This window comes from Neofelis nebulosa, chromosome 5 (assembly GCF_028018385.1).
Source record: "Neofelis nebulosa isolate mNeoNeb1 chromosome 5, mNeoNeb1.pri, whole genome shotgun sequence".
NCBI lineage: Eukaryota > Metazoa > Chordata > Mammalia > Carnivora > Felidae > Neofelis > Neofelis nebulosa.
In genome coordinates, this window is record NC_080786.1 from 140,541,949 (window position 1) to 140,566,385 (window position 24,437).

The 24,437-nt window shown below is 41.2% G+C and overlaps 1 protein-coding gene, 1 long non-coding RNA gene and 1 other non-coding gene across 6 annotated transcripts in view; 2 read left to right on the forward strand and 1 right to left on the reverse strand.

Moving 5' to 3' along the window:
• The window catches only part of MRPL39 (mitochondrial ribosomal protein L39), a 24,962-nt gene extending 16,125 nt beyond the window's left edge, over positions 1-8,837 (reverse strand). For all 4 annotated transcript variants that reach the window (XM_058731790.1, XM_058731789.1, XM_058731787.1 and 1 more), the window contains exons 1-5: positions 8,648-8,837; positions 7,672-7,878; positions 5,822-5,961; positions 3,078-3,177; positions 1,818-1,885 (exon numbers count right to left, since the gene is read on the reverse strand). In XM_058731790.1, the coding sequence (XP_058587773.1) occupies positions 1,818-1,885; positions 3,078-3,177; positions 5,822-5,961; positions 7,672-7,878; positions 8,648-8,822 (690 nt within the window). In that variant the 5' untranslated portion in view covers positions 8,823-8,837. The remainder of the gene's footprint in view (positions 1-1,817; positions 1,886-3,077; positions 3,178-5,821; positions 5,962-7,671; positions 7,879-8,647) is intronic.
• On the forward strand, positions 8,801-24,437 carry LOC131512730 (uncharacterized). Its single transcript, XR_009262272.1, has 3 exons — positions 8,801-8,907; positions 9,924-10,071; positions 24,158-24,437. It is a non-coding gene; the product is annotated as an uncharacterized LOC131512730 (long non-coding RNA).
• Positions 17,750-17,856, forward strand: LOC131513262 (U6 spliceosomal RNA). Its single transcript, XR_009262493.1, has one exon. It is a non-coding gene; the product is annotated as a U6 spliceosomal RNA (small nuclear RNA).

The window sequence follows — 24,437 nt, forward strand, 5'->3', positions numbered from 1 at the left end:
CTGAAATCAAGAGTCAGAGGCTCAACCAAGTGAGCCACCCAGGTGCCCTTTTAAGTTTTATATTTAAAACAGGAAAAAGCAGCAGCAAGTTTTACAGCTCAGAAGTGAATCTTGATTGCGTTCATTTTTATGACATAAATAACGCAAATATATAAAGTAAAAACCACTTCTTCAACTTGAGGGCATATCTGAAAAATAAATTATATTGACACAGTTCAGAGATCACGAAGAAAAAGTTTCAATCCTTTCCCTGCCCCCTTCCCTATCTCTCTTTCTACCTCTCTTCCCTCCCTTTCTTTGTTCTTTCCTGTTTCCCTCCTCTCTCCCTCTTGACACTAAGCAACATGAGCAGGATTATATAAGAAATAACTTCCAAAGTCAGAATTTAAGCCTGAATCTGCTTTGACTCCAAAATTTTGCTTTTAGGAACTATAATATTTCACTAAAATGTACCACTAAGGAAAAAAACACTAGCAATTATAATCATAAGATGCCATCTATTATAAGACACGTTTTGGGGGCGCCTGGGAGGCTCAGTCGGTTAAGCATCAGACTTCAGCTCAGGTCATGATCTCATGGTTCGTGAGTTCAAGCCCTGTGTCAGGCTCTGTGCTGAGAGCTCAGAGCCTGGAGCCTGCTTCAGATTCTGTACCTCCGTCTCTCTGTCCCTCCCCTGCTCACTCTCTGCTCTCTCTCTATCTCTCTCAGAAATAAACATTAAAAAAAATTTTTTTAAAGACGTTTCCAGAGATACTAAAGTGTGAAAAAAACGTACACTGTGGAATTGATAAAATGCTATGCTACACTGCCTTTCCTTTTCTGACCTCCAGACTTTCAATCTGTAGAACATACGGTTTTGCTTAATTAAGAATCAGGCATGGGGCACCTGGGTGGCTCAGTCGGTTAAGCGGCCAACTTTGGCTCAGGTCATGATCTTACGGTCCGTGAGTTCGAGCCCCGCGTCGGGCTCTGTGCTGACAGCTCAGAGCCTGGAGCCTGTTTCAGATTCTGTGTCTCCCTCTCTCTGACCCTCCCCCATTCATGCTCTGTCTCCCTCTGTCTCAAAAATAAATAAACGTTAAAAAAAAATTAAAAAAAAAAAAGAATCAGGCATCTGCCTTGTCAATCATAACTAAAATCTCTGGGCTGGACATCTGAAAGCCACCAGCACATGCTGCCCACAGAGAATCTGATCCAGATCGTCTTTGTCAGCCAGGTCCCTGGTGCTACCCAACTCCCAGATCAAACAGGAGAAAGCTCATCGTGCAATCAGACCATTCACCAAGAGTCTAGTCTGTTGCTATTTGAGTTAGCTTAGCTTTGTCAAAGTCTGATTCTTAATTCACTAACCGTCTACCCCCTCCACCCCTCCTCTCAACGTAACCCTGGTATACAGGGAGATGTCGCAGTATGCAACAGGTTAAAACGGTTAGGGCAATGAGTTTTACATTGTGCTCTGAGGACCCAGGAAGTTAGTAAGGCTCCAGGGCCCTCACCACCACATCAACCAAGACAATTAAACTTGTAAATTTGATAGCTTGGGCATCTTGAAAACCACTATCTTAAGAAAAGGAATGAACAGTACAAGGAAGAAAGCACTTCCAGAAAAGGTCAAGCAGGACATAAAGTTGACCACATGAGGAAAACCCCCATTCCTATGCTCTGTCTTGAATACACTGAAAATGCAACACAGGTAGGCAGGTAAGGTCTTTCAAATATCCTCAACATGCAGTATCACTCAACAACACTGACACAAGAATCGTTCTAACCAAAGAAGGTACATACTCTAAAATTCATATTCTAAACACTATACTTACTTTTGTTGGCATCCACTCATCAAGTCTCTTATCCAGAACTACATCATAGCAGAAGGCTCCAGAGATTACTGTAAATCCAACCAAAATGAGAGGCAAAGTCAAATCTACTAGAGTTACTAATTTGCAACAACTGAATATTTAGACCATAAAAGGGAAGGCCAGCAATCTCTGCCAACTCAACAAATTATAAAAGTTACCATTATCCCAGCTCTTGCCAGAGCTCTCTCTAGCAGCTTTCCCTCACTCACTCTCTTTTTGTTGAACCAAAATCCCTAGTACTTTTTAAACATTCACATTTTCGTCCAGAATATTATCACTATAGAGACTTCACAGTTACTAGACATAAAACTTCAAAAGAATCAGATATTTAAAGTGTAGACAAATGACTACGTGTGCGTGAAATGTTGAATTTTTTAATGTCTTCTAAGCTTTGTTTTTGTTGTTTTGTTCTTAGAATCACTTATTGAGCTTTTTTAAGTTTTTTGGCGTGTATACTCCTATCTTTTTTCGAAAATTTACAAATGCGATCCTATTGCACATACTGATGTGGAATCTTGGCAAAATTGCAAAGACTGTGAACTCTTCCATCTTCTCAAAAGTGTTCCCCCCCCGCCCCGCCCCAGAGTCATGTCATTTCTGCTGAAATGGTACCTCCTAAACATAGCTTTTTCCAGAATTCTATTTATACTCCTATTTCCTCCTCCTCCACACATTCGATTTAGAAATAAGTGCCTAAAGTGGTAGGAAACAAACACTGAAACAGGGTAATTACACAGAATTCATATTCAAGAGAAACATTATCCTCGAATTGTATTATGTTAATTATTGACCTCCAGTAATTAAATAAGATGGATTTTGTTACCGGTTATAAATGGATTGTATGTACGACAGTAATTTCTATCACATAAAATTAGAAATGAGCTAAAAAAAAGAAAAAAAGGAGCTCGGGGCGCCTGGGTGGCTCAGTCAGTTAAGTGTCCGACTTCGGCTCAGGACATGATCTCACGGTTCGTGAGTTCGAGCCCCTTATCGGGCTCTCTGTTGACAGCTCAGAGCCTGGAGCCTGCTTTGGATTCTGTGTCTCCCTCTCTCTCTCTGCTCCTCCCCCGCCCATGTTCTGTCTCTCTCTCTCCTTCAATAATAAATAAAAACATTAAAAAAAAATTAAAAAAGAAAAAATAGAAGCTCTATAAAATATCAAAAATAGGTACCAAAATATTCAATGATTACAAAATGTGCGTGCACGCATATGTACATTACCAGGAACTTCTGGAGCTCTGACCAAACTGACCACATATTCATCTTTGAATGCCCTCTCTATCACACAGCCCATCATCATGGCACAGGAACGCCAATAAGCCTAGAAAAATAAAACATACACAAACATAATACACACTAAGGTTCACTGTTTCTTCAATATTAAAATTTAGGTTAACTTTCAACTACATGGATGGAACTGGAGGGTATTACGCTAAGCAAAATGAACCAGTCAAAGAAAGACAAATATCATAGGACTTCACTCATATGAAGAATTTAAGATACAAAACAGATGTACATAAGGGAAGGGAAGCAAAAATAGTATTAAAACAAAGAGGGAGACAAAACAAAAGAGACTCTTAAACACAGAGAACAAACTGAGGGTTGCTGGAGGGGCTGTGGGGGAAGGGGGAATGGGCTAAATGGGTAAGAGGCATTAGGGAGGACACCTGTCGGGATGAGTACTGGGTGTTACACATTGGGAATGAATCACTGGAATCTACTCCTGAAATCATTATAGTAGCACTATACGCTAACTAACTTGGATTTAAATTGAAAAATAAATAAGTAAATAAAAAAAATTTTTTGGTTAACTTTTGACTTAGGAACTATTTTTCTATCCATCCTTGGCACGTAGCAATAGTTAACATCAGGCCACGACACTACCTCTACCGAGCAAAAAGCACTGAAGAATGAAGTGCCAACTTCTGTTGTTAGCAGTGTTTCTGTACAAGATATCACACACTATGATGTTTATCAAACACAAGGTAGTTTTACTATCCGGTAGCAACTTTTCTCTCTAACCCAGGATAAAGATAACTTGTTAACAAACCTGTACTAAAGTAAAAAAAAATATACATATTAATATACACCTGTTTACGCCATATATAATAGAGAGGGAACACTGAACTCTTCAGAACTTGTGACTCCTCTCCTATGCCTAACACCACAGAGCACATCACCCAAGTTACTTATGTTTACGGCAGAGCAAACTCACTATTAACTGGGCTTTCGTTTTACTCGCACGTTTTGGCCCATGGACATGCCTAATGTGGGTATCCATGCAATGACCTTATCAGAGTCGTAAAGAGAAACTCAAGTCCTATCATACCCGCCTATCTTGTGCCCCATACTGGCACTACTACAACTGGGCACTTGACTTTCACAAGCTCTTCACATCTGCAGACAAGAGTGGGCCCACTTCACTGTGTGCAGCAGAGACTGCTCCAGAACGTATCCTACAGAACCACACAACATACACTAAAATGGAGTACAAACTCAGGTCTTAAAGGCAAGTAGCAAAACGCACTTCCTCGTCTATCCTACTTAAATGTGTTTAATGTCTGTTGAACTCCAGAATCAGAATGCCTGGACTAAAATCCAGGCTCTAGTGTTTCCTAAACTCGTAACCTTGGTCAAGCTACTGAACCTCTCTTTGCCTCAGTTTATTTTTCTGGGAAATGGGAACGATAGCATCTATTTTTACGTGGTTTTTATGAAGATTAAATGAGTTAATACCTGTAAATCACCTAAGGCAGTGCCTGATACATAATTAATACTTGATATAAGCTACTATTATCATATCTATCGTTTTCTTGCTTAAGTGTTTCATTTCAACATGTATTTATTAAATACCCATTGTCTGTAAGTCAAGGACTGGGTCCAACAGAGGATGTGATCCCTGTCTTCACAGAGCCGAGAATCCAATGCATTCAACAGTTCACATCACAAGGCATGATTAAAATACTATATCTGAAGAAGTTAGCCAAGTGTGAGGCCCTAAAGAACAGAGGGATTCATCCTGACAAGAAGAAACTGGGAAGATTCCACAGAGCAGACAGCATTTTAATAGAACTATAAAAGATAAACAGGATTTTAACAGGGAGGAAAGAAAAAAACCAGAGTTGAAGAAGGACACCCATAAAAGCCAGGAGGCCCACACAGCAAAAACCACTAGTGACCACGTCCTCAAATGTGGCCACAGCAGAGAGGAAGTGGAAAGATGCAGCGAAGGTGAAGCTTGAAAGCCACGCTGGGGTCAGATCCCACAGGGCCTGAAAAGTCATGAGGAAGAAATGACACAACACTCAGTCATGTCGCTTAATAAAAGTCTTACAGGCCTGGGGCGCCTGGGTGGCTCAGTCGGTTAAGTGTCCGACTTCAGCTCAGGTCACGATCTCACGGTCCGTGAGTTCGAGCCCCGCGTCGGGTTCTGGGCTGATGGCTCAGAGCCTGGAGCCTGCTTCTGATTCTGTGTCTCCCTCTCTCTCTGCCCCTCCCCCGTTCATGCTCTGTCTCTCTCTGTCTCAAAAATAAATAAACGTTAAAAAAAAAATTAAAAAAAAAAAAAAAAGTCTTACAGGCCTACTAAGGAAGACTTTAGTATTAAAAAGGGAGGTGGGGACAGAGAGTTAAAAAGCTACTGAAATAATCCAACGATGGTCAACGGCTGAATTAAAGCAGCAGAGAGAATGAAATATAGAGGATAATCAACAAATGTCTGTGGAACAAAGTCATGAAAGTAAAATACAAGTCACACAGTTTTCTCAAACCAAAATACAAAGAAAGGATGCCACTGGTACTTTGTGAGCTTGTGAAAATGCAAAAAAATCAAAACGCTGATTATCACGGGCATTACTACATTTGACCTTGGCCACGTTTGCACATCTCATACTCCAAAGCAAAACAGATGTTAAAGAAGAAGAAGAACACTAGGAGGAAAAAAAAGAACACAGAAGTAGAAATACCTTATTCACTTCTCCAGGATCACGATCTTTGAAAGTAAGAAATTCAATTTCACAGGATTTGGTCAAAGGTTTATACATGTCCCAAGGCTGTCCGTCCACAAGAGCCAGAATGGACTTCCCGCAGTGCCACTCACTTAAATCTAGGAATTTAAAATAGATTGAAGGTCTGAATCTAACAAAACTCAAATTGAAGTGTTTAAGTGCTACATTAAGAAATAAAACCAACAGAAAGGCAAGATTCTGCAAGCTGACTTCCTCTGGGAGAAAAAAAAGCATTACATAGTACCTCTGTACCAATAAAAAAATAATACCCAACACACCCAATGTGTTATTATTAACAAAACTGCCCAAACCGTTTACCATTGAGGCTAAGTCTAATTTGAAGTTAATCTATTATTAAGTAATAAAACAATCTGCCAAGAGTTACACTTGTATATATAAATATACATCCATAGTAAATCTGGTCAAAACGGGTTGGGTGTCTTGCTCCTACACCACCTCGTCCTTCCCTAACATGGACTGTCCAAGTTAAATACTTTAACAGTTTTTAATTATGGGTATGAATTCACATATAAGCCCATCAGCCCTGGTCTGTTCTTTGACCGGAATGCAACTCTAACTCTAAGCCTGATTAGATGTTCTTCAAGTACACAGCTAGTCACAGAAGTGCTCAAACTACAGGGCTAGAGTCTAAATAAGTCCCACAGAGAGAGGATCACGTCCGTTTTTGTTCACTCATCAGTATATCCAGAACCTAGCCCCAGGCCTGTAATACAGTAAATACTCAAAAGTGTACTGAACGGTCGAAAGTATGAATGAGAAGTACTTGTCAGTGCAGGTGTCATGCTGAGGGGGGGCACAAAGGCTTCATCTCCACCCCTCAAAACCCCTCAAGGGCCTGTGCTTCGTCCTAACCCTCCTCTGTAATCCTAATGCCTATCACACAGCAAAGGTTCAAATAAATGTTCACAGAACAACCAAACAACGGTCATAAGGACTCATCCAAGTGCCAGAGTGAAAAAAAGACTGAGAATGTAGACTATCTTAAGCTTTTAACTAAAATTGTTAATTACTTGAATGGAATCACTACTCCGTTTTCCAAAAATTTAAACAATGTGGTTTAAATGAGCATCCTGGTGTATATACCTATTTGGGGAGCTTTCTAAATTTAAATATTACCAGTTCTATCAAAGCTGCTTTGAAAGCATTTTGATCAAAAATAATCCATACAGAGGTTCTGTTCCCTTCATTTACACACCAAATCACACACAGGGCACAGTCCTCTCCTTTAACATATGAATCCCAACACACACTTTTACCCTAACCGCATTCACCCCATGCACACTTCCACTTACACATTCACTACATGTACACGGACGTATAAAGAAACACATAACACACAATCAGACAAGCGGGAAGCACCTAAGGTTTAAGTTAGGCCATAAAGAGCTAGAAAGGAAAAGAAGGCCTAAAAAGCTGGTCCTCGGAGGCCTGGGCGGTCCTCTATCCCAAATTCCTTTAACGAGCCCCCCATGGGTGCTGTCTAAAAAAGGCAAGCACACTAGTATCGTAACAAGGCTTTCACCTCCGTCTTCTTCTGCCAGAAACAATTACGGCACCCCAAACCTGGCCAGATTCAAGTGAGTGCCAGGAAACCTGTGCATCACAGTACCAACCTTTCAAGACCCACAGGACCCTCCAGAGCTAAAGTGACAGTGAACAGAGAGGAAGATACTGGATAAAGAACTTCTGTAAGGTCAGGGAGCAATTACCGAGTCTTGTCTCTTCCGAACCAGTCCTTCTGCACAGCTCATGGGAAAGTCAAAACTGTATCCTGATTCACTACTTACGCATAGCACAACTATACGGAGTTGAAACGTTTTTATTCATCACGAAGATAGTGCCAGGGTCCGTTTTCCCAACATGTTTAACTTCAATCTTCTCAGTTCGAGGAGTTAATGATAACTGCCTGTTTTTCTCTTTATTAAAGAGGTCATTCTGCATTTCTATCAGTTCTGTCGGTGACAGGTGCGAAGCTGGCGATGTTGCTATCAATCCTGTGTAGAAGTTACGATAAATATAAACAGTGAATGAGTAACACACCGATGATACCCCACCCCGCACCACCGTCCTACAAGAATGCGGGGCAACACGAGTTTAAAACGCCGTTCGCCAAAATGCGCTCAGAGATTAACTTAAACCACTTTCTAATATTAATAACTAAAATGCCAAGGGAAGAAACCCGCAGCTAGCCCAGATCCACACCTTTCCTTCAACTTGGGTCTCTCACCATCAGATCCCCATTCCCCATCAATTTCCTCTGTCGTATTCCAATCTGTGCTTTACAATAAGAGGCAAAAGGTAACCAGGAAGTAGTCAAAGTCACACTAGTCATTGGGAAGGTGAGCAAAGTTGTCGCCTTGAAACGTTTTGGGGACAAGAAAGCTCCAGGAGACTGGGGATCCCTCGCCAAAACTATCGATATCTGGAGCGAGAAATGATGAGCTTATTTTCCAAACCCTCAATCAGAGGATTTGACAAAGCCAGTACGAGTATTCCAATGGGAAAATAAGGACACGTTTGCACCACGACGCGGGATCCTTCTCAGAGACGCCCCAAGCTCCTCACACGGCCCCGTACCCACCCAGCGCCCCGAGATCTGTGTCCCCGGGCCGGGAAGGGGTGGCCGCCACAGCCAGGACGTAAAGACCCTCCTGCGCCCGCAGCCCCGTGAGACCTCCCAGGACCCCCCCCCCCCCTCAGGCCCAATCCGAGCCGACAATCCTTTAATCCTCTCTCTCCGTCCTCACGGCCGCTGAAACTCACTCCAGCCAGCCCCGCCAGCAGGGGCAGCCCGCCAGAGGCGCAGTCCCCGGACCCCCAAAGCCATTGCCTCCTCCGCTGCCGAAGGAACCGCCTCGCGCAGGTCCTCCTCTGCCCTCCTCCCGGGAAACTCTGAGCCCGCACCGCGTTCCGTACAACACTTTTGTTCCGGTCCCATCGGCCGCGCTGCACGCCTCCACCAGGGGGCGCGTTTGCGTCTCGCTGAGGATTAGTGGCGGCAGGTCAGGAGGTCTGGAGCTGGGGTACGTTCCAGGGGCGCAGAGGGTGACCAAGAGGTGCTGGACCGCAGGGCGACGGGTCCGCCACCCCCGGGGGCTGTGCAGGGAGACGGGCGTCCTCTTTGGGGTCGCAGAGTCCGACCTGCGCCATCACCCTCCTCCCTCCGCGAGTTCGAGCCCGAAAGGCTGGGAGAAACCCTTGCTCCCCGCAAAGAATATTTCTGGGGAGAAGAACTGGGCAAAGACAGCTTCTGTGGATGTGCTTTCGTGGTCTGCCCGGCCGGTCAAGCTAATGGCATCTTAACTCTCGGTTTTGTAAGGGTGATCTGCGCCAGGGTTCTCCATTTATTGAGCCATTGAAGGGAACTCTATAATTCGTATAGCTCTTTACAAGTTAGATTCGTTTGTGTAGTATACAGAGAATATAAAGAGCATGTAAAAAGGCATCCCGGTGATGCTGGCAGGCCGTTCTGCGGACCCAGAGTCTTAAGGGGGTACTTAAGAGGGTCCCTGGATGCGTGCAGGATGCGTGCAGGAGGCGAAAACAGTTTGTTGAAGGTACAGAGAGAGTACGATCACAGACAGCGTCGGGGGGATTCAAAGGAAAAGAGAGAGCCTCGTCTTTGCTTGGGGTCTGGGGTTTTTCACTGAGGACAGTCGGTGGTCGGGTGTAGGTGTCCTCTTAGGCATCCAGGAACCAGTGAGAACAAAGATGAGGGTCCAGGTCTTACTCCTTCAAGCCAGGGTATCTTGGTGTCCAGATGTCTAGCGCAGGTGGTCTGGAATACTGTATGATAGCTTCCTCTGGTCATTCTCACCAGACTAGGATAGAATAGGATAAAAAAGTTATCTATTCTAAAGAAGTCCCTTACAAGGACGACATACACTATTTGCATTATAAGGCATGTGTAAAATGGGGGTGCAGGTCCTAGCAAGAATAGCAGAGGGGGAAATAGAAGCAGGAAAAGGAAGAAAAAGAGTTCTATGGAGCCCTTCAGTTTCCCTATCTCACTGGGGTGGAATTTTTGTCTCATCCCAAGGGCCCGGAACGATGCATGGCACACAGTACGAGCTCAGTAGGTACGTGTTGAATGATTGACTGTCTTTGCGGGCAGTTCCAGAGCAGCGTCTAATACCGTTGTTATACCCCAGGATGTTATTGCCATTGAAGGAAGCATTCCGTAGATGGTAAGTATGATAATGCTTTTTATTCAAAGTGGTCGAATGCTGTGGCTTTACTTAAGGCTTGTTAAGTTCATAAATTCAACCCATGTCCTTCCCCCCCCCCCGCCCCCCCCCCGCTCCCCCCCCCCGGGTTCTGACTTGCCATGGGAACATATCACCACCAGGGGGCGGTACTTGCTAAGGAACAAATACCAGGCAGGGCTCCGTGCCTTCCCTTGGGAAACTGGGTGAATGTGGTCACGAATCACAAACTCCCAGTTATAAGACAAATCAGCACTTGGGAGCTAATGTACAGCATGACGACTATAATTAACAGTACTGTATGGTGTATTTGAAAGTTGCTTAAAAAAAAGTAAATCTTGAAAGTTCTCATCACAAACACAGTGAAGCGACTCGTGTTAACTGTGCTAATCCTCGTGCTGTATGCATATATTTTAAGTCTTTGTGCTGTACGCCTTAAACTGAAAGTGTTGTATGTCACTTATAAAACTGGAAGACAACAACAGAGACTCCCTGCCTCCATAGATGTGTCTCCGTGGCCTGAATTTTATATTCCCAACGGCTCAGGGAGTGTAATTATCTTTGGTTTTAAAATAAGAAATGCAGGGGCACCTGGGTGGCTCAGTCGGTTGAGCATCCAACTTCAGCTCAAGTCATGATCTCACGGTTTGTGGGTTCGAGCCCCGCACTGGGCTCTGTGCTGACAGCCCAGAGCCTGGAGCCTGCTTCCCATTCTGCGTGGCCCTCTCTTTGCCCCTCCCCTGCTCACTCTGTCTCTCTCTCTCTCTCTCTCTCTCTCAAAAATAAACATTAAAAAAAAAATTAAAATAAGAAATGGGAGGGGTGGAGAGGGGAAGAAATGTAAGTAAACAGTAGAGCTTTGATAATGCCAGTCAAATTTTACTAGGCCACTTCTCATTTGAGATACAATTTCAAACTATGAAATACAGATACACATGTATGTATGATGTGTGTGTCTTTTGCTTTCTCCTTAAACTTGCATACAATTACTCTCTTGAAAGATCTTTGTTTTATCAGTCCCTTTAGACTTGAACCCCATCTAGTTGCCTTCAGAACATTTTAGAGCAATATTTAAACAAAACCTCAGAACATAAATTTAAGCAAGTTTAATCCTATATATGTCACATTGGGAGGATAATTGGAAGCCACAATTATCACAGAAATTAACTTGGAAGGATGTTAGTAACGGTAATGTCCAACAGGTGTTGAACATATGCCCATCAATCAGGTTTATTAATTCTTGCAACCTACTCCTTCAATAGGCACATAATAATCTTTATTTTCCAGAAGAGGAAATGCAGGTTTGGAGAACCTGGGAGACCTACCCACAGTAGATCAAGAACTCCCCCAAAATATTTCCTTACACTAAATCTCCTTTCTGACCTCCTTCTTTACCAACTTTCTCCCCAAATCTTAGCCTCACTCTCTCGGTCTCTCTCCCAAACAAAAAGAGTCATCAGGTCTGTGGCAGTAACTATCAAAGGTCGGCCTAGATAGAACATCTTGTTGTGTCAGAAAGCAAGAAAATACTCAAAGACAGGCAGAAACATGCTCAAAGGGCGCAGGATCCAGCTTGACAAGGGTTTTCATTGTACAAATTTAGGACCGTTTAAATAACAAAAAGAATACTGATAAAGGAGTCTAACGTTATTGTATATGTTAAAAATCCAGTTCATAGCGATACTAAAAAATAAATGGGAGCAGAGAGGAAGTTTTCTTTACAAAATCCAGAGGGTAGAACCACGAAATGGGGAAAAATCACCACTCTGCATCTACCAGTGTAACAATTGTTTCAGAAATGAGTCACCTGTGGATGCTAACAGCATTGGGGAACATTTTTCCAAGATCAAGATATTCTCCTGGTGTCTATCACCCCAGAGGTTATCCGCCAAAGGGATAAAGGAAATTTCAATGGAGAAATCTACTGCACACCACCTTACCAAAGTGGTCAAAATTACCATCACCCAAAATGGGACCATCTGACACTATTTGTGCCTCTTGGTTGTGATATAAACATCACCCATGTAGTATAAATGTCTAACCTGATTCTAAAGAACCACGAGGAAAATAAATCAGATATATCCAGAAAATGACACATTCTACAAAGCAACTGGCCTAAGCTCTTCAAAAATATCGGTTCCACGACAGATGAACCAAAAAAATTCGGGAGCTGTTCTAAATTAAGGGAGCCTAAAGAGATAGGCAATGAATGGCCATGTATGATCCTTATTCGGGTTTGGGATTTGAAAGAAAAAAAATTCCGAGGACATTAGTATGACAAATTTGAATATGAACTGTATAGTAAATATTATTGGATCAATGTTGTATTTCTTGGATTTGATAACAGAATTATGGCCATGAAGGAGGAAATCCATGTTCGTAGGATGTGGGAATATTTAGGAGTAAGTATCCTCCTGCCTATAACTAATTCTCTAATGGCTCAGTAAAAATGGAGGGCTTTATATCTGGAGAGGAAGCAAGAGAAATTCAGCAAATGTGGCAAAATGTCAGCAACTGGTGAGGCTAAGTGAGGTGCTGATTATATTACTCTTTCAAGTGTATTCTGAAATTTTTCAAAATGAAAAGTTGGGGGAATAAACCACAGTTTTCAACCACAGAAGTTTGCTCACATTGCAATGCTACAGGCCAGCTGTGGTTCAGCAATTTCATTCCGGAATCCAAACGGCCCCCCGGCCACCCCCCACCAGCCTGGGACTTGTGGTTACCTGGCGGAGGGAAGGGAGAGTTTGGTCTGCTCAGTGCACTGGTTCTTGAAATCTTTTCAGGCTCACTAGCTCTCGGCCTCATGGTCCCCTAGCCCCAGCAATTTCAATGGCCAAGCCCAGTGGCAATCCAGTGGGCAGTGTATGCCTTCTTGGGATCTGGTGAATGAGGTTATCGAATTCAAGGAGAAAAATAACTCACTGACATCTAGAATCCAATAGCTCGGTTACCCACCCAAGACTGGTTATTTTCCCAAGATCACTAGCTGATAAGGGACTCCAGCTCAGATCCATCTCCAAAAGTCATGCTTTGTTTTTCTCTCAAATTCATGTGTTTTTTTAATGAAAACATTTGATTTTACGTTTTCAAATTGTTAGACATTTATTTGCTTGAAAACTCGAGAAAATATATAAGGTATACCTTGAAAAGTTTCTGTCCCAGTTCTTATCCCCATTCATCCCCAAAAACCTCACACAGGATATCACTGTTATTAATTTTTTTGTGTATCCTTGAGAGTTCTGGGTGCCTCTATCAGCTAACCCAAATGTATAAACTTATTTCCTCCCCCTTTATGACCTAAAATGTAGCATAGCAAACACATAGTTCTTTGCCTTGCAAAGCTGTGCTTTGAATCAACGTCAATCTGTTCGTACGGTTCTCTTGAGGATGGGCACCAAGACAGAGTTAAATATGCAAAGATTTCATTTGGGCTCCATACCAGTGAGAGAAGAGGGGAAGACTGGCTCCACGTGAAATCGAAGGGAAAGGAAGAGACAATGGAGGCATTCCTGACCAACCCCCCGCCCCCCTCGCCCCAAGCAGGATAAGGAAGCCTGGTCAAGACCAAGAAAGGAAGGGGGACTCCTTAAGCCCAAGCCTACCACTAGAGGGCTCCCAGTCTCCCAGGGGCAGGCCGGCCACACTCAGTCTCCCTGCTGGGAGCAGCCGGTGGGAGGTGTGCCCTCAGAGCAAACGTGGTGGATTTCAGAGTTCAGTGTCTGGGGCTCTCGGTCATGACACCCCCCTGTAATTAGACATCTATGAAGCACTCAAAACGAGCTGTATTTAAGAAATCAAATAATTAAAGAAGCACTTGCTATGCATTTTACACTTACTACATAATAATCACACACAAACATTTCTGTCAATGATCTCATAGCAGGGCTCAACACCCTCCACATCCACGTGGCCTGAAAGGTACAGACAAACACACAACTCCTGAGATTATAAGAACACAGGAAAAATCAGGCGCAACTCAAGGCTTTTCTTTCTGTTAGTGTGATACCATGGGGCAAATTGGTACCTTCACTTTGAGGCAGCAGTGGAGAGAGAGAGAGAGAGAGAGAGAGAGAGAGAGAGAGAGAGAGAGAGAATCTATGGGCTTCTGGAGAAATGAAATGCAGTTGAATATAAAAATATACGTATCGCCCACTCCTTCTGCTAGCATTCCTCCTTTAAACCATTCCTTTCTTCCTCACACCACAAGAAAATCCGTTCTTTGTTACTAGTAAACAAGAGAGGACCAGAGATACAAATCACCAAAGTGAAAGGTTTTTTTAGGTAATATTTTCTATTTCATTTGACAAATATGTGTGTGTGTGTGTGTGTGTGTGTGTGTGTGCATGCATGTAAGAATTGTGTTAGGAAAGTACATTTTTTGCTTCTAACCTTCATTAATAAATACCAAGTAATACTGATTTAAAATGTTAATGATTCAGTAAGTCTTGAGGATGAGACATTGAATCACAAGTTGAAGGCAGTGTATGGATCATTTATTCCACCCACCTCATTTACTAGATGGAGAAGATGATTCACAGAAAGATTGGTATTTGGCTCAAGGTCATACAGAATGCTAGGGTAGCATCTGGGGAAACTGGAAACACCAGGGCATGTGGAAAATGCCAGGACTTCTGAAATTGGCATGTGCTCCTTAAAATGCTCTGAATCATCCCACCCTGCAACAGCCACACCAAACCCTTCATTTCACAGTTCTGGGAACACTGCAAGAATTCTCTTCCCATTTGCTTAGGACTTCAAAGATGTACTAATCCCTCAAACACATGTTAATATGGATTTTCTTTGATGAAAAGGGACAGATATATTCTCCAGAATTAAGCTCCTCCTTCCTTCCTCCATCCGGTTTCAGAGTGAGTACCTTCCAGTTCACTTAGCGTCTTTCAGGATGGCTCCTGAGGGTGAAAATTAGCTAAAGTGATGCTCTTTGGTGAAGTGAAATACTTTCCTCCAGAGTTCCTCTCCCTAATTATGCATAATTTCTTTTTTTCCCACTTTTTATTGTTGTTTTAAACTTTTGACTTTCCCCTGTCTTATTCCTTATTCCTTGGCCATGACACTCGCCTGTCCCTCCTCCTCTCCCCACCATCCAATCTTGACCTGCCCTGGGAAGAACACACAAGCTGAGTCCTGAATGCCCCAAAACCACCCACACCCACTGACTAACTCATGAAATGTATTTACTTGAGGAAGTAAAAGCATGTATTAGATCCCAGATCTCTACTTCTTAGCCCTATGACCTTGGGACAGTTGGACCATAATTTACTTGAACATACTCTCTCTGAAGTACACTCAGGATATTTGAACTATTTTGCTGCAGTGAGCATCTGCTATCTAAAATCTGTGCACTGGTATATTTCTTCAGAAGAGGTTCCTAGCAGTGGAATTGTTTGGTCCAGGGTATATGTGTTTGAAATTTTGATAGGTACTCTGCCAAAATGTCCATCAAAGCCATTAACCAACAAGACAAAGCAGAGATGTGTTTGTTCCAGATGACAGTTGCAGATATTATCATAGTGGTAAAAGGCTACACTTTCATGCATCTTTGAATTGGTGAATGGGGTCCAAAGTCACACCCTCTCATCTTCTTCCTTTCCCGCTTCGTACGCAAGAGCTTTTTAAATGTGGCCTGGCATTTACCTGTTTGAGTCTGGCACTTATCTGTTGGAGTACTCAGAGGAAATGCAAACTCAGAGCCAGTAATTTGTCAATCTCTGTTTCAAAGCGCTGGATTATATCTCTCAATCCTATTATAGATGCTTGTACTATCTAATTGTATATCTGCAATTAGAATGAGTTGTTCTATCCAGACTTTCCTTAGTGTTTTCCTCTAGATTCCCTCTCAAATGTTCTTAATGCTTTTATTGCTGTTTTACATTACACAAACAACATAACGTCTCTATAAAAATTGAAACCCATAGACAGCAAAGCATGAATTGTCCTTCCCAGTCTCGCTGCACCCTATATGTCAATATCTGTAGCTACATCTCAGCCATTCTTAGGTTTTCAGTCCATGATTTGATACTCAACTGCTCCGCGTACTGACAGTATTCAGGTTGTTCAAATGAGTCCCCAAGTAGAAGTGGCAAAGGCAGTGAAATACAGGGACAACTAGAGAAAGAAATAGAAACTCCCTGAACAGTTCTCTGTGACAACTGTGGGAGTATTTTGATAAGTGTTGGCAGCAGGACACTGCATGTGATGTGGGGAAGGAAACCTTGGCATTCGAACAAGCAAATGGTTTGGCGACAGTTTATTAAATTTCTGCAATGCTTGCAAATGCCAGTAACGCTTTCTCAGACCGCAGACTTACTACATGTGACAGGTTTGGGAACGTTTCACAATTGTCATCAAATAAATGGCCCTTCAAAATTAAAAAAAAGTATACGAACTCTGAATAATTGTCACCACTGAAACACAAGCCTACTGGAGTCGATATATTTAAACTTGTGTATTTTGGTTGCTTCTGTGCCACAGAATCAGAATCTAAGTAAAGGCACCCAAGTACAATTGTAACTCAATCCCACTGGTAGGTTTTGGGTCAACTATTCGACTTTCTTTATACCAAATAAAAGTCCACATTCATTCCTAAATGTATATCTGTAAATGCCTACATTTAAAAAGATTTCAAAGCAATAGCTACCATTATGCCTTAAGGAACTAGAATAAGAAAGAGCAAACGAAACCCAAAGGCAGCAAAAGGAGGGAAATGAGGAAATTAGAACAGAGATCAATGAAATAGTGAACAGAAAAAACAACAGAGAAAATGAATCCAAAAGTCAGTTATTTGAAAAGATAAACAAAATCAACAAACCTTTAGCTAAGCTGCCCAAGAAAAAAGAGAGAAAACACAAATTACTAAAATCAGGAATAAAAGAGGGCACGTTACTCCCAACCTTCTAGTAATAAGTTAGATTTTAAGGAAAGCTATGAACAACTGTATGCCAACAAATCAGATAACTTGGATGAAATGTACAAGTTCCTAGAAAGACACAAACTGCCCAAACTAACTCAAGAAAAAAATTAAAAATCTGAATAGGCCAATAATAAGTAAAGAGATAAAATTAGTAATTTAAAATTTTCTTTACAAACTCTTCCAAAATATCGGAGAGGCAGGAACACTTTTAATTCATGTTATGAGGCCAGAATAATCTGATACCAAAACCAGAAAAATACATCACAAGGAAAAAAAAACAAACTGTAGACCAAAATCCCTTATGAATATAGATGTAAAAAATCTTCAACAAAATACTAGCAAACTGAATCCAGCAATATAAAAAGATTGTGTGCCAGGACCAAATTTATTCCAGAAATTCAAGGGTGGTGTAATATATGAATATTAATCAATGTAATACACTATATATAGAATAAATGACCAAAAAAACCACATGATAATCTCAACAGAGGCAGAAAAAGCATTTGATGAAATCCAACATGCTTTCTTCATCAATACGCTCAACAAATCAGGAATGGAAGGGAACTTGCTCAACCGTTCACAGATAACATCATACATGATGCTAAAAGACTGAATACTTGCCCTTAAGTGAGGAACAAGAAAGAAAAGGATGCCCACTCTTTCACTTCTATTTAATGTTGTACTGAATGTCATATCCGGACAATTAGGCATGAAAAGGAAATAAAAGTGCTCACTTCAGCAGCACATATACTAAAATTGGAACAATACAATGAAGGTTAGCATGGCCCCTGAACCAGGATTAGACACAAATTCATGAAGCATTCCATTAAAAAAAGAGCAAATAAGTATCTGGATTGAAAAAAAAAAAAAAAGAAGCAAAACTATCTCTATTTGAAGATGACATGATTTTGTACATAAAAAATCCTAAGGAATCCATTAAAAATGTATTAGAACTAATAAGAGTACAAGAAGGTTGCAGGATACAAGATCAATATACAAAAATCTATGGTATTTCTATAGACTGGCATTGAAAGTTCTGAAAATAAAATTAAGAAAACAATACCATTTACAACAGCATCAAAAAGAGTAAATTATTTAGGTATAAATTTAGCAAAGGAAGCACAAGACTTGTACACTGAAAACTACAAAACATCATTGAAAATAAAGACCTAAAAAAATGGAAAGATATTCTATATTCATGGATCAGAAAACTTAATATTGTCAAGATGGTAATACTCCCCAAACTGATTAAAAGATGCAATATAATTCCTATCAAAATCCCAGTTGGCATTTGAAAAAACGGACAAGCTGATCGTAAAATTCATATAAAATTGCAAAGAACCCAGAAAAACAAAAAAAACCTTAAAAAAATGAAGAATAAAGTTTGAAGAAGCATGCTTCCTGCTTTCAGAATTTAACTATAAAGCTACAGTTATTTAAGATGATGTGTCACTGGCTTACAGATAAACATAGAATGATGGAAAAATTGAGAGTCCACAAATAAACCCTTACGTTTATGGTCAATTGATTTTTGACAAATGTACCAAGACATAATAGGGAGAGAACAATATCTTCAATATATATTTCTGGGACAACCAGATATCCACATGAAAAGAACAGAGTTTATTTCTGAGATATATTTCCCATATCAGACAACATACACAAAAGTTATATGACTTCTTCACAACATATACACAAAGTTAATTCAATGGATTATAAACCTAAATGAAAGTGCGAAAACTACAAAACTCTTAGAAAAAAATTTAAGAGTAAACCACTTCGACCTTGAGTTAGGCAGTGGTTTCTTAGATTTAAAAAAAAAAAAGCATAAGTAAAAATAGAAAAAAATAAATTGCACTACATCAAACTTGCTGCACAAAGCATCAAGAAAGTGATCAGATTTCCACAGAATGGGAAAAAAAATTGCAAATCGTATATCCGACAAGAAACTTGTATCCAGAACATATAAAAAACACAACTCAATAACCAAAAAAGGGCAACCAATCTAAATTAAAAGTGGGCAAAACATTTGAATAGACATTTATCAAAGAAGATACGCAAATAGCCAGCAGGCGTGAAAGCGACATCACTAACCATCAGGGAAAGCACATCTAAACCAAGTGAGTTATTACTTCACACCCATTAGGTTGGCTATAATTAAAAAGGCAGTTGTTAACAAGTGCTAATGAGGATATGGAGATACTGGAAACTTCAAGCACTGCTGGTGTGAATGGAAAGTGGTACAGCTGCTTTGAAAAACAGTCTGGCAGTTCCTTGAAATGTTGAATGTACAGTTATCGTGTAACCTAGCAATTCAACTCGTAGGCATATACCAAGAGAAATGAAAACATACATCCAAACAAAAAGCTGTACCTGAATATTCATAGCAGCATTAGCCATAATAGCCAAAAAGTGAAAACAACCCAAAAGTCCAACAACTAATGGATGAAAACCGAAATGTAGTGAATCCATATGACAGAATATTATTCATCATTGAAAAGGAATAAAGTACTGATACATGCTACAACATGGATGAGTCTAGAAAACATGCGAAGTAAAAGAAGCCCATCAGAAAAGATGACATAGTGTAGGGTTCAATTTATATTGAGTGTTCAGAACAGGAAACTCTATAGAGACAGAAAGTAGGTTAGTGGTTGATTAGGACTGGAGAAAAGGGGTTGAGACCGAGGGTGAATGCAATAGGTACTAGGTTTCTTTTAGGAAAAGACTAAAATGTTCTTTTTTAAAATGTTTTTTGAAGACAAGTATTGTTTATTGAGAATTTGTTTTCTGTTTTATATAGATGTATCTGTGGGTAACAGTTGTGACAGTCAAAATAAGATGTTCTAAAATTAGATATGGCGATGGTTTCACATCCCTATAAATATACTGAACAACACTGAATTTACACTTTAAATGGGTAGATTGTATAGCATGGGACTTATACCTTAACAAAGCTGTTTTAAAAAAAAAATCTGACCAAAGGATACCTTATTCCTACTCCCTTGGTTATGACACTTGCCTGCCTCTTCCCAGCAAACTTGACATGCCCCAGAGAGAAGGCAAGCTGGGTCCTGACCACGTAAAGCCATCCCAAATTAGTTGGATACAACCAACGTGAAATGCCGGTGAGGTGGCACAGCTCCAGAGATAAGCTGCCTTTGTTCAAATCCCTCCTCTCCACTTTTTAGCCCTTGACTTTTATTAGTTTATTTGCACCTCATCCTTCTAATTAATCATAAAAAATTGGAGCCATTTAACACCTTGTAGCATCTGGGGACAATTAAAGCAGTTAATACATAGGCATTTAGCACACTAATGGGTATACTCAATGAGATCAGTTTTTGTTACTGGGAGTTGCCTGTTCATACTCTGACCCTTGTGGGTCTAGTTCCGGCCACATTTGGATGATTTCTCACTTTACTTCACATGGAGATAACATCAGTTGCCTTCACTGGGCTGTGTTACATAGCAGAAGGCACCAGGCCTCTTTGCTACGCCGTGGGTGGGCAGCACAGCCATTTGGGCATGGGAGGTAGTTTAGTGCAAATCCATAGTTAAGGGGAATTACGTGTTTTTAATTAGAACATTTTCTGCATCAAGTGTGTAACAACTAAAGGGACACATATTATCTCATTCTTAGAAAAATAATTACACATAAAATAGATTAGGAGTATAAAGAAATGCACTTAGAAGATAGTGAACATTGAAAGGGCGCCTGGGTGGCTCAGTCAGTTAAGTGACCGACTTCAGTTCAGGTCATAATCTCAAGGTTCATGGGTTTGAGCCTAGCATCAGGCTCTGCACTGAGCTCAGAGCCTGCTTCGGATCCTCTGTCTCCCAGTCTCTCTGCCCCTCCCCTGCTTGCTCACATGTGCACATCCTCCCTCTCTCTCCCTCTCTCTCTCTCTCTCTCTCTCTCTCTCTCTCTCTCTCTCTCAAAAATAAACACTTTTTTTAAAGAATAGGATGTAGTGCACATTTAAAACGTTGAAAGAAGGGAGTGTATTTGCAATTCTAGTTTTAAACTTTTGACTTACTTGTAACCTGATTGTGTTTTTTTATTCAACTTAGGTTAATTTTCCTGTTGGTATAAGTCATCTCTGATAATCATCGTGTATTTATTCTCATCCCTTTCCTTTGCAATCTACAGTATTTAGATGCTTTGACAAGCTGGAAAATTCAATTCAGTGTTCTCTTCAATAAAAAATTTCCATCATGTTTGTCAATGAGAATTTGAGAATCCAGGTAGTAATACATAACAGATATCTCAAATGTTGGTAACTGAATATTTATAAACAGACAGGCTGGCTGACTTTTTTTGTTTTTTACTTGTGACACTTTCATGAGCTTTTATAATAGTTTAGAGCAGTGGTTCTATATCTTCCCTGAGTAGCTTTTTTAGACTTTTTCCTAGTACCCACTCCCATGACATTTTATTTTTAAGATTTTATTTTTAAGTAATTTCCACACCCAATGTGGGGCTCAAATTCACAACCCTGAGATCAAGAGTTGCATGCTCTACAAACTGAGCCAGCCAGGTGACCCCCTCCATGACGTTTTAGTATCACTGATACAGAGTTGACCCTGGAACAACAAGGGGATTAGAGCACCAACCTCTCACATACTTGAAAATCCACATATAACTTTTAATCCCCCCACCCAAAACTTAACTCCTAATAGCCTTTTTTAAATTTTTTTTAACATTTATTCATTTTTGTTTTCTTTTTAAAATTTTTTTAACGTTTATTTATTTTTGAGACAGAGAGAGAGACAGAGCATGAATGGGGGAGGGGCAAAGAGCGAGGGAGATACAGAATCGGAAGCAGGCTCCAGGCTGTGAGCCATCAGCCCAGAGCCCCACGCGGGGCTCGAACTCACGGACCGTGAGATCGTGACCTGAGCTGAAGTCGGACGCTTAACCGACTGAGCCACCCAGACGCCCCTTTTTAACATTTATTAATTTTTGAAAGGCAGAGAGAAACAGGGTGCGAATAGAGAGGGGCAGAGAGAGAGGGAGACACAGAAACAGAAGCAGGCTCCAGGTTCCTAGCTACCAGCACAGAGCCCGATGCGGGGCTCGAACTCACGGACCTCGAGATCACGACCTGAGCGGAAGTCGGCCACTTAACTGGCTGAGCCATCCAGGTGCCTCATGCTTTTGACCAGAAGCCTACGGATAACACAAACAGTATATTAACACATATTTTGTATGCTGTGTGTATTATATACTGTATTCTTACAAAGCAGTAAGCTAGAGCAAAGAAAATGTTATTGAGAAACCATAAGGAAGAGAAAATACACTTACAGTACTGTATTTACTGGGGGAAAAAATCCATGTATAAGTGGACTCATGCAGTTCAAAGCCCTGCTGTTCCAGGTCAGCTAGACTATATATCTGTTGAAGCTTTTTAACCACCAACAAAAGAATTGTCCCCCCTTGGGGGCAATATTGCACCCATTGAGAATTCATGGCCTAATTCTAGTATTCAAAGTTTACATGGTAAACTTCCTCCTCCTGCCATTTGTTATTTCAGTAGCAAAAATACACTTGAGGGGCACCTGGGTGGCTCAGTCAATTAAGCATCCAACCCTTGATGTCACCTTAGGTCTCACAATTGTGAGATCAAGCCCCACATCTGGCCCCACGATGACAGTGCAGAGCCTGCTTGAAATCCTCTCTCTCTGCCCCTCCCCTCCCTCATCCCCCCCTCAAAATAAATAAACATTTTTAATTAACTGAAAAAGAAATACATTCGAAAAACACTCGAATATTGCCATGCTAATTCAGTGTGGTCCATGGATCAACAGCATCACCATTACCCAGTAGCTTGTTAGAAATGCAGACTTTCAGCCCCACCTCAGACCTCCTCCATCAGAATCTCATTTGAACATGATCTTCTGTTAATTCAGATGTCCATTAGTCTGAGAAGCACTGGTTTAGACTACAGTCCTCTACTCAGTTAGGAAACATTAAGTTAATGTGTGAATGGAAAGAATATGCCTGGGCCCTGAAACCAGGTTTTAGGTAACCCACCCCTTCCTCGCAAGTTCTGACTAATACACCAAATTTTTTTGGTCATCAGTATTCTTTTTTTCTTTTTTAGAGAGAGAGAGGTGTGCAAGTGAGTGAGGGGCAGACAAAGAGAGAGAATCCCAGGAAGGGCAGAGAGAGAGAAGAGAGAGAGGGAGAGAGAGAGAGAGAGATTGAGAAGCGTGGCTCACCCGAGGTGGGGCTCGAGTTCACCAGATGGGACTTGAACTCACGTACCATGAGATCATGACCTGAGCCAAAGTCAGATGCTTAACAACCGAGCCACCCAGGCCCCCCCATCGATATTATTTTCTTTTTTTTTTTTTTTTAATTTATTTTCGGGACAGAGAGAGACAGAGCATGAACGGGGAAGGGGCAGAGAGAGAGGGAGACACAGAATCGGAAACAGGTTCCAGGCTCCGAGCCATCAGCCCAGAGCCGACGCGGGGCTCGAACTCACGGACCGCGAGATCGTGACCCGGCTGAAGTCGGACGCTCAACCGACTGCGCCACCCAGGCGCCCCGATATTATTTTCTTAAACACAGAAATGGGTGTGTTTTGTTTGTTTGAGAAAGGTTAATTTTATGTCCTTCTAAGCAAGTGAAAAATCCCTCTGAAGCCTCACCTCGCTGTCCCTAAAATGAAGCCTGTTTTGATAATAATAATTTCACTTGGATCAGGTGACAGAAGGAGCCAGTAATAAAGCAAAGAGATTTTTATCTACTTGACTGTTTTAAAGAGCCTGCAAGTTAGCATGAGGATGAGAAGATACCGAGTTAATTCACTTTGGCTCCTTATTTATAAAGATAGAGTTAAGTTTTTCGTTAATTTTGGGGGGTCTAAGAATGAAATTTTGAAACGCGTGTGAAATAAATGTGAAACATCTCAGTCATACAGAAGACATAGGCTAGCAAATAACCATATACCTACTACCCAGGTGAACAATCTGCCACGTTTAGCTGCTTCCATATTTTTCTGAAACATTTTAATATTTATTCATGAGTTTTACTTAACTAAGACTTTTGAGGTTAACACTAGAGAGAGTTCCACTACCACGAATCTTCCATTGTTATTTCCATCGCGTTTTCTCCGACTACAGGGAATGAGAAAAAAGCCCTGGACCTGTCAGACTTGGTCCAAGTACCAGCTGAGTCTTTATTTTTTGATGTTTCCAGAGGAGACTTGACAGCAGAAAGCCAAGTTCTCTTCAAAATTCTCCACTATTGACAAAGACCGCGGTCAAGTTAGGCCAAAAGCCAAAGTGCTCCTCGTTGAAAAATGCTGTGGAAGATTAGGCTAAATGCCAGCCACTTTTTCTTAATCAAGAAACTCAGCTAACAAGTTGGAGCTTTTAAATGCAGAAGGAAGAGAAGAGAGTA